This window comes from Oncorhynchus mykiss, chromosome 2, assembly GCF_057628025.1.
Source record: "Oncorhynchus mykiss isolate SJ-2025 chromosome 2, ASM5762802v1, whole genome shotgun sequence".
Classification (NCBI taxonomy): Eukaryota; Metazoa; Chordata; class Actinopteri; order Salmoniformes; family Salmonidae; genus Oncorhynchus; species Oncorhynchus mykiss.
In genome coordinates this window covers 8886886-8899997 of record NC_143023.1, presented here as the reverse complement: position 1 = coordinate 8899997, position 13112 = coordinate 8886886, and the positions used below count along the sequence as shown (strand labels likewise).

Below are 13112 nucleotides of genomic sequence, written 5' to 3'. Positions count from 1 at the left end.
CTCCCCAACTCAAGGCTGACATGGTGATTGGTACCAGACTGTGTCTCTTCTCATCCCAGAGGATCCCACCCATAGGATGCCTGATGGCTAACAATAACATATCCTGACATAATGTAAACGTTATACATTAAGCTCTCTCCCTCAGTGACATGAATTAGTATATTTCATATTCTCAGAACCCAACAGTAGGTTTTAAGGTGTGGCTGCATGCTTGTCGTGGACGCATCGTCACTCTTGATGTTCTTTTTCCAAGTCTGAACTGGCCGTTCTTGTCTTTCCTCAACTAATTGAAACCTCAGGGACAGACATCCTGAACGACTCTGATGTCAGAGCTCCCATCAGCCCTCTACACCTCGCTGTGAGTAAAGCCTACCTGCTCCTGTAGTGGTCTCCATATGACAAATGGCACCCTATTCCCTATTTAGTACACTACGTTTGACCAGATCCTTATAGGCCCTGATCAAAAGTAGTTCACTACATAGGGAATAGGGTGCTATCTGGGATGCAAGCATGGTGTAGATTTTCCACAGGAAGTTGACTGTCCAGACAGACTCACACACCATATTCCGATCTATTCCCGATTAGTGTAAAATACATGCATATTCTACACAGTGATGATGAGGATGATTTCCTTATTTTGCCATTTGAGTTAATCAACCTCAGAAGAGAAGTAGAGTGTTTGTTTCTCAATCCCACGCTTGGCAGGAACCTCCGATGTTGATGCTGGGCGGGAGCAAAAATGGGCTCCCGATTGAAAGACTCTGGTCTACTTTAGAGGTCTAGCACTGTATTTCTGTTCAGGCGTACCACGGGTCTACTCTAGGACATTGATTATATTAAGAGTGAATATCTATTCAGGCGTACCACAGTCACCACCATGCTATGGAGGTCCTGGTTCAGTCTCTGCTGGATCTAGACGTGAGGGACAGCCAGGGGCGCACCCCTCTGGACCTGGCTGCCTTAAAAAGCCATGTGGAGTGTGTTGACGTCCTCATCAACCAGGAAGCCTCCATCCTGGTTAAAGACTTCACTCTGAAGAGGACCCCCATCCACAATGCAGGTAGACATAAGGATATCACATAGAGCTTCTGTAATTAAAACGTTTTCCTGACCAAGATGGCCATTTGTTTGGTCATGTTGCTAGGATGACAATGTCCACTCTAGGGATGTTACATGGTATCGTGTGAAAATGCCCACTAGACACTGATCTAAGGTCCTTTTTTGTAATGTTCTCCACTAATGATTGAGGATCTAGGGAGGGTAAGCTGATCCAAGATCAGTTTCATTTAAGTTTCATGAGAGTGATTGTCATGTTTATCCGCACACTAAGACAGTCAGAACGCACCTAGCCTCTTGTCTGTAATCCATGTGGGAGGAGGGGAAATCATACATTTTATATGAACAAATATTTTAATAAAATCATTCATGTCTTAAGCTCTGTGGGAATAAAAAAATTGTACCATTTGCTCTGATGAGTAATTGTAAAGATTTAATGCATCCCAAATGGAACCCTATACTGAATAGTACACTACTGTTGAACAGGGTCTATAGGGTTCTGGTCAAAAGCAGTGCCATTTTGGATGCTGGTATGTGCGCAACAGGACTTTTTGAAGGGACCTATTACAATATTAAACCTACCTGTCCTTTGGCCTCTAGAAAGTATTTTAGAAAGTTAATAATTAATTCATGTTTTCTTTCTTGTGATATTTGTCATGTTGTGCCTTCGTTAGTTACTGAGGGGAGGTTAGGAGAGTAGGGGCACCTGTATGAGCGACAACAATGATGCACACTAAGTACTACAACGTTTGTGAAAAGCACTGATACTATCCAGAGGCATGTGAGGTGGAAAACATGTCTCCCTTGGAGAGGAGAAACATTGTAAACCAATGGTAGGACAGCAGCATTTAGATTTTCTTCTGTTGGAAAATAAATATCGCTATTATTTGTCTTTGGTCTTATAATCAATGTTTTTTAACAGGTGTTGCTTGCTTTAACTTCTTCAAAAAATGAAACCACTCAATCCTTGTATGTGATTGAATGTTCATATCCCCGTTTTTGTCTCTTTTTGAAAATCATTTTAACTGGAAATATGTGCAATACATTTGCTATGTTCACCAAATCAGCAACAAGAGAGTCACAGGTTCACAGGTTTTTCGTGTCATTATCATTCTTTTAAACGGATGAAACTAGCATGTACATATGAAATGGTGACTGAATTCGAAACTCCCATGAATTCTTTCAGTATCTGAAGTTTGCTGTATATTTTATGAGTAATAAATGTTATTTAATGATGAACTCTGGGTTATCGGTGTGGGTTATGTATTTTATTTTATTTTGCATTGCGTCCACAACATGACATTTTTAAGGGCAATAGTAGCCTACATTTGTGTACAACTCGCAGGATTTCCATGCGTGAGCTTTCAACCGCTCAGGGCGTTGCATCAGCACGAGATTGGAAGTGCGTCAAATCTGTACAGCATTGTTACGTCATCACTGATAAACGTTGAAACTGATGAGAAACCGCGGGAGCAGTTCAGTCTGATTCTCGCTAGTCCTGGAGGAGCGTTCATTTTATTTTGGCAAGGAAATGTGCTGATTTTGCAAGGACGTGAGAAGAAAGAGTTCAAGGTAGGCATGTTATTTAAGCAATAAGGCCCAAGCGGTTGTGGTATATGGTCAATATACCACGGCTAAGGGCTGTTCTTACAACCCGAAGTGCTAGGACACAGCCCTTAGCCATGGTATATTTATTTTATTTATTTCACCATTATTTAACCAGGTAGGCTAGTTGAGAACAAGTTCTCATTTGCAACTGCGACCTGGCCAAGATAAAGCATAGCAGTGTGAACAGACAACACAGAGTTACACACGGAGTAAACAATTAACAAGTCAATAACACAGTAGGAAAAAAAGTCTATATACATTGTGTGCAAAAGGCATGAGGAGGTAGGCGAATAATTACAATTTTGCAGATTAACACTGAAGTGATAAATAAATGATCAGATTGGTGTGCAAAAGAGCAGAAAAGTAAATAAATATAAACAGTATGGGGATGAGGTAGGTAAAATTGGGTGGGCTATTTACCGATAGACTATGTACAGCTGCAGCGATGGGTTAGCTGCTCAGATAGCAGATGTTTGAAGTTGGTGAGGGAGATAAAAGTCTCCAACTTCAGCGATGTTTGCAATTCGTTCCAGTCACAGGCAGCAGAGAACTGGAACGAAAGGCGGCAAAATTAGGTGTTGGCTTTAGGGATGATCAGTGAGATACACCTGCTGGAGCGCGTGCTACGGGTGGGTGTTGCCATCGTGACCAGTGAACTGAGATAAGGCGGAGCTTTACCTAGCATGGACTTGTAGATGACCTGGAGTCAGTGGGTCTGGCGACGTATATTGGCCATATATCACGAATCCCCGAGGTGCCTTATTGCTATTATAAACTGGTTACCAACATAATTAGAGCAGTAAAAAATACATGTTTTGTCATACCCATGGTATACAGTCTGATATACCACGGCTTTCAGCCAATCAGCATTCAGGTCTCAATCCACACAGTTTATAATTATTTTGAAATACCCATTTATATTAATTACTGTGGATTAAATATTGTTAAATAAATGAAATTATGTGCTATTCATTCTGTAATATCAAACTACAAATTCTATGGCCGGGGAGTCATGAGAGTTGGCTAAAGGTACAGTAGAATCTGTTGTGGGTCAAATGGGGGTCTAGGGTCAAAGGCTATGACACCACCTTCACATTTACGTCCTAAATGGCACCCTATTCCCTATGTAGGCTAGTGCACTACTTTTAACTAAGATCCATACACTGGTTGGCTGGTCATGAAAAACATGCGCTCGCTCATCAATGGCCGGAATGCGTGTATCTTGTTATGACTCTAAACCTCAGCTAGCAAGTGCTCATTATGCAAATGTATTTGTTTGCCGGTAACATTTAGAGACTAAATATAGTTTACATGTTGTCAACGTTCTAAGCGAACCCTGTCTATTTACTTTGTCTATTTTACCCAGTTACATGCCAGTTTTGTTGCTAAACAACCAACCCGTCTTTTTAGGTGTCATAATACCCATAAAACCTTGCAGTCAAACAGGGAGGGAAATGGTTCCAATTGTTTTTCCACCATTCATTTTTCTCATAGGCGATTTCAGAAACACATAAAATAAGGGCTGTGTTTCATGTAGGCTTACCCTGGTGTGCCATTTTTAGAACCATGTAAATCTGTCACGGACAAGGTGACTTTTAGCAATACATTTGGCTCTATTTACTCTCAGATTCGAAATTTGTAATTAGCATCAAAGTAGACATGCAAAACTACAAATCCCTGCAAGCTCCTAAACGTCATTTCTAGCTGACACCTTTGCTAACAGGTTTTGTGTCAATTTAAAACTTGCACTAAACAGTTCACAGAATTGGCCATTTAAAGAAATGTAGCCAATTTATTAATTACTACATTTAGCTAACATTAGATAGTTAATCAAGAGATTCTTACCTTTGCCTCGATCAGCATGATCATCGTGGCATTTGTAGTTCTTTATGATAGCCACATTAGCAGATAATTAGCATTTCATTTTTGGGGGGTAAATACAGGCAAATATATTGATAAAAGTCACCTTGTCCTAGAGAGATTTACAGTTATCAAAATGTCACACCAGGGTAAGCCTACCTGAAACACAGCCCTTATTTTAAGTGTTTCTAAAATCCACTATGGGAAAAGTGTATGGTGTAAAAACGATTGGAACCATTTCCCTGTTTGACTACTATGTTTTATGGGGATTATGACTCATTCCTGTGGCACTCTATAGGGCTCCGGCCAAAAGAAGTGCATTATATTGGAAATAGGGTGCTATTTCGGACACAAGCATAGATATGATGCATTATGATGTGACCATAGAAATAGAATCACTAGAAAGGATAGAGCCTCTGATCACGGCAATTTGACTGGTAAACTGAACTGTACACCTGACATGATGTTCTGGTGATTTTATAGTGACCTTAGAGAGATTCCTTTTTCTGTATCTAGATCTGATAAAGATCACAGAGAGGTTGAGAGACAGACCAAGTTGGAAGAGGCTGTTCTAGAGACAGATATCCCAACTCTGTCACTAGAGGCTGAAGGAGAGATTGAGATGCAGGAAGCTGATCTGAAGACAGATGGCACATCTCAGTCACAGGAGGTTGAAGGAGAGAGTGAGTTGGACGAGGCCATTGTCATCCCATCTCAGTCACAGGAGGTATGATGTTTTGTGTTTTAATGACGCATTGAAGATTAAAATGACAAATTAATTGTCCAAGCTTGAGCTAGTAAAGGTATTCTAATCTAGGAGGCCAAAGGAGAGAGTGAGTTGAATCAGGTTGATCTGAAGACATCCACATCAACTCTGACACTGGAGGTCGAAGGAGAGAGTGTGATGCAGGAGAGTGATGATGTAGAAACAGCCGGGCCATCTCAATGCCAGGAGACTGAACGAGTGGCAAAGGTAAATGCTTCCAGATAACAGTGTGTGTGTGTGTACATGTCTGTTTGTGCACGCAGACAGTAGTTCGTAAACAGACATTACGTTAACACTGCATGGCGAATTTGATTGAATTCCAGCCTAAGTCTGCTTTCTGTCGTCCCCATCAGGCTGCAGTGGTGACCTTCACTACCATGACCCGCAAGGCTGCAGCCTCCCAGACCAGCCTCACCCTCAGCAGGGGAAAGAGAAGCTACCCAGACCTACACACCTTTGTGCAGGACATGAAGGATGGGTTAGTTGCTCTTTGGTTCCCTGTGCATCCCCTAGATATGTTCCCTATTAGAGCCTTGGTCAACAATAGTTCCGTATTTAAGGAATAGGGGCCATTTGGGACGTACCCATAGGGACAATCTCAATTGCATTCTCCTCGAGTCCTCTCTTCTCGCCTCCTTCTCAAAACCCATTGGATGAGAAAGCCCTCCCTTTTGACCATCTCGTCCTATGGGTTTTGAGAAGGAGGTGAGGTGTCTCGGGCAAATACAAGGGACTCAACTGACCAATCAGGGATGTTTGGATGTGGCCTAGTTCCGTAGAGGTCCATCCATACCGTAATCTAAGAGAATAGAGGTAATGTCATGTAGTTTAATTGTGTACCTTTTTTAATTTACTTTTCAGCCATTGGAATCTGCTGAGTGAGAATATGCATGCCGGGGTGAGTTATAGTCACTTCTAAAGTAGTTCATGTTGGTAAGATGGACCAAACATTCCAAACTCCTATTGGTGGAAATCGTGCAGGACCTTTAATTCAGAGGTTCCCAAACTTTTCCCTCAGGCCCCCCTTTCCAGCATTGTGGAACATCCTGAACCACTGCTTTAATTGACTAGCTTGAGTAAACACATGGTGCAGCAGTGCAGCTCCGTTAACAAACTAACTCTGTATGGTCTTTTAACATTTCAGATGAGCAGAGATGAGTTTAGTGCTAGGTGCATGGATATTACAAATTGGGTGATGGAGTCTACATCCACTGTGGTCGTTCCCGCCCTTGACCTCACCATGCAGATCAGGCTCTCTGATTCGTCAAGCTCTTCTGGATCAGGAAGTAATGAGGCTAGAGAAGTGAGCTCTCTTGGCCGCAGCGTCAGATTCAGCTTTCGTGGTGGACCCAGTAGACGCATCAGTTCAAGAACTACTTGCAGCACACAAACTCCCACGCCTTTCCCCTCCTCTCACAGGTACTTACCCCTATCCCCTCCTCTCATAGGTACCTACCCCTATCCCTTCCTCTCACAGGTACTTACCCCTATCCCCTCCTCTCATAGGTACCAACTCCTATCCCCTCCTCTCACAGGTACCTACCCCTATCCCCTCCTCTCACAGGTACCTACCCCTATCCCCTCCTCTCATAGGTACTTACCCCTATCCCCTCCTCTCACAGGTACTTATCCCTATCCCCTCCTCTCATAGGTACCCTATCCCCTCCTCTCATAGGTACTTACCCCTATCCCCTCCTCTCACAGGTACTTACCCCTATCCCCTCCTCTCACAGGTACTTATCCCTATCCCCTCCTCTCATAGGTACCTACCCCTATCCCCTCCTCTCACAGGTACTTACCCCTATCCCCTCCTCTCATAGGTACCTACCCCTATCCCCTCCTCTCACAGGTACTTATCCCTATCCCCTGCTCTCATAGGTACCTACCCCTATCCCCTCCTCTCATAGGTACTTACCCCTATCCCCTCCTCTCACAGGTACTTACCCCTATCCCCTCCTCTCATAGGTACTTACCCCTATCCCCTCCTCTCACAGGTACTTATCCCTATCCCCTGCTCTCATAGGTACCTACCCCTATCCCCTCCTCTCACAGGTACTCACCCCTATCCCCTCCTCTCATAGGTACTTACCCCTTTCCCCTCCTCTTCTTGTAGGTCTTTCTAAAAACATTATTCCCATGTCCCTTGTTATAAGTACAAATATCCATTCCAGATCCACCTAGAGAGAAATACTACTTAGGTACTTCCAAATTCTTGGATCATATGTTGTATTTTGTTATCATGTACTATTCATTTCTGTTGTGCATTCTGCAGGTCCATGACCTCTTTGCTGAGTGATGACGAAGAGAGATATGTCTCCTCACCTGAGGGTGGTGATAGAGAGATGAGACACAGACCCCACTCGGCACCACTGAGTTCTGTGTTTGGAATCTCTGAGGATTCTGTCTTCAACATGGTCCAGAGAGGCCAGTCGCAGAGTGGCATCGTACTGTCATCCAGTGTGAGTAGACGGGAGAAATACAGACCTGTCAAAATACCAACGGACACCAGGTTTATGATGGGTATTGTAGAGTTGGTAATGAACCTTCTCAACTCCAGATTGGCTGAGCTAATGCGAAGTTTCAGTCAGGGAACTCTAGGTCCGCTGTCTGGTAGTATCTCAGCAAGTCAGCAGTTTGCCCAAGAAATGCTAAGCATGGTGTCTGCTAAGATGTATTCCCATGCCATAGAGCATATTGCGCACGGCTACAAGTCTCCCCTTGAGTTAGAGAGGGAGCTTGAGGCCATATTGGGTCCTCTGGCTGGACAGGTTATAGTCATCATCATAGATAGCATCTTTAAGGCTAAAGCCAACGGAGGAAACAAGGGACGAGCGACCAGCCCCTTGACCTATTTTCTCACTGCCGTTTCGGCAGAAATACAAAGCCTAGTTGTTCAGAGATCGGCTAGCAGACCGTCCACCAGACTGTCCAACAACGACCCACTGCTGAACATTTCCAAGTCAAAGGTCTTAAGATCAGTTCTGCTCAAAATGGCAGAACTCTTTGGCCAAGGTCCAAGTGAAACCTGTCTAGTTCCAGTAGTCCAGAGTCAGTCCGACAACTCTGTTTGCGACTGGACTCTGAATGCAGGCACCGTTCATCCAAGTCAATTTCTGTCCCACAACAGAATGTCAGAAGTGTCATCCGATGTTGTGGATCTTGTACTTGAGGTTTTTGGGATAACAGGATTTTTGGATAGCAGGAGCCCGTCAAGGCCACAGAGTGCCTGCTCCTACAACTCAGCTAGTGGAGCAATAGATATGAGAGCTCTTGCTGGGGACTTGGTCAGACAGGTGTCTGTCAAACTCAGACCCTTTGTCTCTGAGAGTCAACTCTCCACCATGTCCATGACAGATCTGTCATATATTTCTGACTCCACCTTGAAGCAGTTGTGTTGTAGCTCTGCTGTTGCTGCAGCAACGGTCTGTCAAGCAATCAAAATGGAGCTCGAGAACCAGAGACCAACCGACCTGTCAGCCAGAGACCTACTATCGTCTCTGGTAGAGAGCATTGAGGACATGGATATTTCTGACATCCTCCAGGGCCCGTCGGCCATTTTGGAGGAGGCTGCTATGATTAAGCACCCAGAGATCTCCACCTCGACAATATACAGGTCTCTGCTTCTCGACTCATCTCTCGCCTCCTCTAACATGGTCACTGAGAGCATTATCTTCAACAGCCCACGCCCATCAAAGGAGAATGTGAGTATTCAGAATGTGCTCCCTGTTGATAAAGTTGACATCCTCCATGGTCAACCAGTGGAGGGGTATATCGTCAAAGCTGAGCAATGCATCACTCAGGTCATTCAGGATGCAGCTGTGACATATACTAGCGTGCTGGATAAAACCGACACTGGGAAACTGTCAGAAGTTCTGTCTGTCTGCGTTTCCGCTGAGAATATTGAGGATGCATCCTCTGATCTATTTGGTGGAATTATTTCCGACCTGCATGAGGTATCTGAGGTCAATAAGACCTCCATGCGTACAAAATCAGGTCGCAAAATGTTCTGGATGGAAGTGAGTTCAGGTTCCCAGAAGATTTATACCAAAACCCTGGACAAACTGAGGAAGCTTTTCACCTCTCACCTTCTCACTGAGGGAAAAAATACTCCTGTGCAAATTGAGTTATATGACACTGGACTACTTGTAACTGAGACCACTGTGGAGGTATCTCCTGTACAGAAGACAGACAGTAATACCTCTTCAATGTCCTCAGCCCACCAGCTCACCCTCGACACCTGCACTAAAGGGGTCATCAAACAGGTGATCTCGGTGCTGAGGGTGGAGACTTCAAAGGAAGTCAAATGCGAGAGCATGTCAAATGCATCCTTCGACTTCAACCAGAAGTTGGACTCTATAATTTCGAAATTAGAGAGCCTCACCATTTCGAGTGACGGGACGTCAGCCAAGATTGCCAGGCTCACGCGATCTCGTAGTGCAGCCAGCAGATCCTCTAACATTTCCATCCAGAGCTTTCACAGTGCTGAGTTCCAAGCTACGGCCAAACTGATTGTGCGTGAGGCCATTCTCAGAGCTGCTAGCGAAGCCAACTGTTCTTTGCCACAGAGCATGACTAGCAGCACCTTCTCACACCATGTGGTTTCTACAACTGAAGATATAGTGAATATGATCATGCAAGACCTTGAAAGTCTATCCCGGTACACAGTGGAGGACACAGACTCCTTCCCACTAGGAGAGAAAAAGCTGCAGTCCCAGCTCAATCCCAGAGTTGTCTTTGACACCTTATTGGATGCTGCTCATACCATGTACCACAGAGTAAAGGATAGACTGAACGTCTTTTTGTCTTTTCCACCCGTGTCAGTCACCACAGCCAAAGATGTGCTGGACTCCACCCCTGTGGAGACACTCAGATGCTCAAAGTCCCCTGACACTGCTCTTGTTAAGGACAGGAGCCGCCCTCCGTCTGTGAGAAGTGAGAAGCCATTTTCAAAAGTCAGTTTGACTAAAAGGTCTAAAGCCCTTGTGTCTTCGAGTGGCTCCTCCACAGACCACCATGTAATTGACACATGCAGTGAGGATGTCACTCTGCCTACCAGGAGTATGTCAGTTGTGAGCGACACCAGTTTGAAGAGAACCTCTCCTCTCCATGGTAGTGGATTGAGTGCAAGTTGTGAACCTCTTGTGGCTCTACAAGACGGAACAGTGGCAGTCAGCCAAGAAGGCTTTAGCAAAACTGCAAAGGAGACGCTCAGTTTGATCCTAAATGTGATCAAGTGCAGATTGGCCAACTCTGAGAGTTCATCTGTTGGGCAGAATGCAAGGGAGGAGCGTCTGATAACTAACATGTTAGACTCTCTACTGGATAGTCTTGACCTGTTGCCTGACATGAGTGCTGCCAATAAGATCACAAGGACAGAATGCCATACCTCTAACGCAATGGACAAGACAGGTTCACAGTCAGCGCTTGTGAATCAACAAGAAATAAACATATCTGACACCAGTCTCATAGTGAAAACTATAATGGACACATTGAAGACAGACGACCCAGAGATGGCTTCAGCAGAAGAACATCTGGATAGACTCCTGTCAATTGAAGCCCTTCAAGATGCGTCTGGCAACCTGATCGCAAAGGTCCATGGTCTCATTCAGGAGATAACCATAAGCCGCCAGCTTCAATCCACGACTGGCCACAGAAGCCTCTCTCAACCAGCGCTGCCAAAGCCAGCACTGAGGAAGCTGTCAAAGGACGATGCGTCAGAGCTCGTTTACAGCTTTGCCCAGACTTCTGTTAGCAGACTCCTGGGGCAGTGTGTGGTTAGGCCTATGCCACCCACCGCTGACAGGGTTTTGGATCAGGTCATCAAGTTGATGACAGACATGGTGATGGACAGCCTGACTGATCTGTCCAAGTCTGCAATGGAGGATGGTAAGTGAAAGTACCTCTTCATCTGCATAGGACTTCATTGTAACATGATGCTCACTACATTGCATTTTATGATGTGAACTTTGCTGTTTGCGTCCAAAATGGCACCTTCTTCCATATTTAGTGCACTACTTTTGACCAGAGCCAGACCCTATGGGCCCAGTTCAAAAGTTGTGCACTATAAAGGGAAGAGAAGGCCTTTTGGGACACAGTGACTGATTTCTATTGTTGCGTCCTCTTCTCCCAGTTATTGTACCCAGGTCGGTCACACCAGCTTGCTCTTCTTACTCAGACACCAGCAATGCCGCAAGTGACATCACTCATGGTATTGTGGCTGACCTTAATGCTACTGAGGAATTCCCTGCCAGGGGCCTTAGCCCGGCTGATGTAAAGGCTGACGGCATGGCCCGCCTTCCCTCTGCCAGGGGGGAAGAGACTAAGAAGAACAGGAAGTGGCATTTCCTACCCAAAATTGTCAAGATTCCAAAGATCAGGATTAAGGTAGAGGGCTCAGTGTCTTTAGATTACCTCTGTAAGGCAGGGCTGAAATGTACCCTACAGATTCACTAAACCCCTATTGTCTCTGCATTAGAACAATGCTGTTGTCATTGTCTTTAGGAGGTTGAGTGAGGCCGCTGTAATACAATCCTAATACACATGGGAGAGAGAGTCAATGGATGTGTTCCAAATTGCACCCTATTCCCTATATAGTGCACTACTTTTGACCAGAGCTCGATGGGCCCTCGATGGGTCAAAAGTAGTGCCTTAAGTAGCCAATAGGGTGCCTTTTGGGATCCATGCCATATATTTTACACATGCTCAGTTGTCCTGATGTGTTTTGTCTTCAGCTGTTCAAGACAAAGGGGGAACCAAAGAGCCACCCTGAACAGGATTCTCTGCCTACCAAACGTCTCAGAGAGACTCGTATTTCACAGGGTAAGTGATAAGCATCGATAATGTCATATTGATGTATCACCCTATGGCCAGCTTGTTAAAACGGTGACTACAGATACAGGCGGACAGACAGATACACACATTCATTTTCTGATTATGAAATATTATTTTCACAGATGCTGAGTGTGAGGTTCCATCCACTTCCCCACCCAAAGAGGACCTGACAACCACACTGGCCCCTGCTCCCCAGGAGTCCCAGTCCCGTAAACGCCCTCTCATAGTCAGGGTGTTACGAGCTATCTCCAGAGCCGTCTCCAAACCATTCAGAGAAGCTTTTGGGAAAAAGAATTAGCCAAATGCCAGATTTTATTACTATTTTAATCAGAGCCTTTATTTAATAAAACATTACTGCATTGATTTCTGTCTATAGTCGTCGTACTGTTTGTGCAAGATAATGGTACTTCAAACCACATGGTCAAACGTAGTTATAGTGAAGCACTGTTTATGATTATTGATTGTGGAAATCACATTTTTATACAGAAAAGATGTCGTCACATAAAGACAGACATATAGGAGAAAACTCCGTCGACTATTCACAAGATCAAGACACAACTAAAGCCATGAATGGATCATATTATTATACCTTTATTTCAACAAGGAACACAGACTGAGACCAAGGTTTCTTTTACAGCTGGGCCCTGCGTAGACATGTTACACATTCAGTTTAGCTACAATGATTAAGAAACTACACAAGACAAACAAGACCATCACAGATAACACACAAATACAGCAGCAGATTATTACGTTTGCACACAGGTTATTCCCCTAACAGCACAATAACTTGCATTACCCGAAAGTTACAAGCAATACAGAAATAAAAATCCTTCATTGATTATTTAAAATGGGCAACAGGTGGGACAAGAGTCTCAAATTTAAGTTTAGTCTGCAGGCTTTTCCATTGGCAAGGAGCGTAACAGGAAAAGGCAGCCATACCCAACTCTGTGGAAATCGCATGGACCTCAAGTGTAATCCATGCTTGAGAACT

At 44.4% G+C, this 13112-nt stretch overlaps 2 protein-coding genes across 2 annotated transcripts; both read left to right on the top strand.

Annotated features, from left to right (window-relative positions):
- The first annotated feature begins 882 nt into the window (after window positions 1-882).
- On the top strand, window positions 883-11441 carry LOC118944740 (uncharacterized). The gene is made up of 8 exons (XM_090185837.1): window positions 883-1060; window positions 2402-2471; window positions 5041-5251; window positions 5342-5497; window positions 5644-5768; window positions 6152-6188; window positions 6435-6709; window positions 7563-11441. The coding sequence occupies exons 1-8, from the start codon at window positions 883-885 to the stop codon at window positions 11182-11184; spliced, it is 4674 nt and encodes a 1557-aa protein (XP_090041963.1). The 3' UTR covers window positions 11185-11441.
- LOC118937628 (uncharacterized) lies at window positions 11427-12492 on the top strand. Its single transcript, XM_090187447.1, has 3 exons — window positions 11427-11674; window positions 12022-12109; window positions 12244-12492. Exons 1-3 carry the CDS (start codon window positions 11576-11578, stop codon window positions 12417-12419), a joined length of 363 nt encoding a protein of 120 aa, XP_090043573.1. The 5' UTR covers window positions 11427-11575; the 3' UTR covers window positions 12420-12492.
- Window positions 12493-13112: the final 620 nt, after the last annotated feature.

Excerpts from the sequence above, each read along its gene's own strand:
- LOC118937628 (XM_090187447.1), top strand. The coding sequence starts at position 11,576 with ATGGCCCGCCTTCCCTCTGCCAGGGGGGAAGAGACTAAGAAGAACAGG. Across the intron at positions 11,675-12,021 it reads TTCCAAAGATCAGGATTAAG|CTGTTCAAGACAAAGGGGGA; the intron begins GTAGAGGGCTCA and ends TTTTGTCTTCAG. Across the intron at positions 12,110-12,243 it reads AGAGACTCGTATTTCACAGG|ATGCTGAGTGTGAGGTTCCA; the intron begins GTAAGTGATAAG and ends TTATTTTCACAG.
- LOC118944740 (XM_090185837.1), top strand. The coding sequence starts at position 883 with ATGGAGGTCCTGGTTCAGTCTCTGCTGGATCTAGACGTGAGGGACAGC. Across the intron at positions 1,061-2,401 it reads GACCCCCATCCACAATGCAG|GATTTCCATGCGTGAGCTTT; the intron begins GTAGACATAAGG and ends TACAACTCGCAG. Across the intron at positions 5,252-5,341 it reads TCCCATCTCAGTCACAGGAG|GAGGCCAAAGGAGAGAGTGA; the intron begins GTATGATGTTTT and ends ATTCTAATCTAG.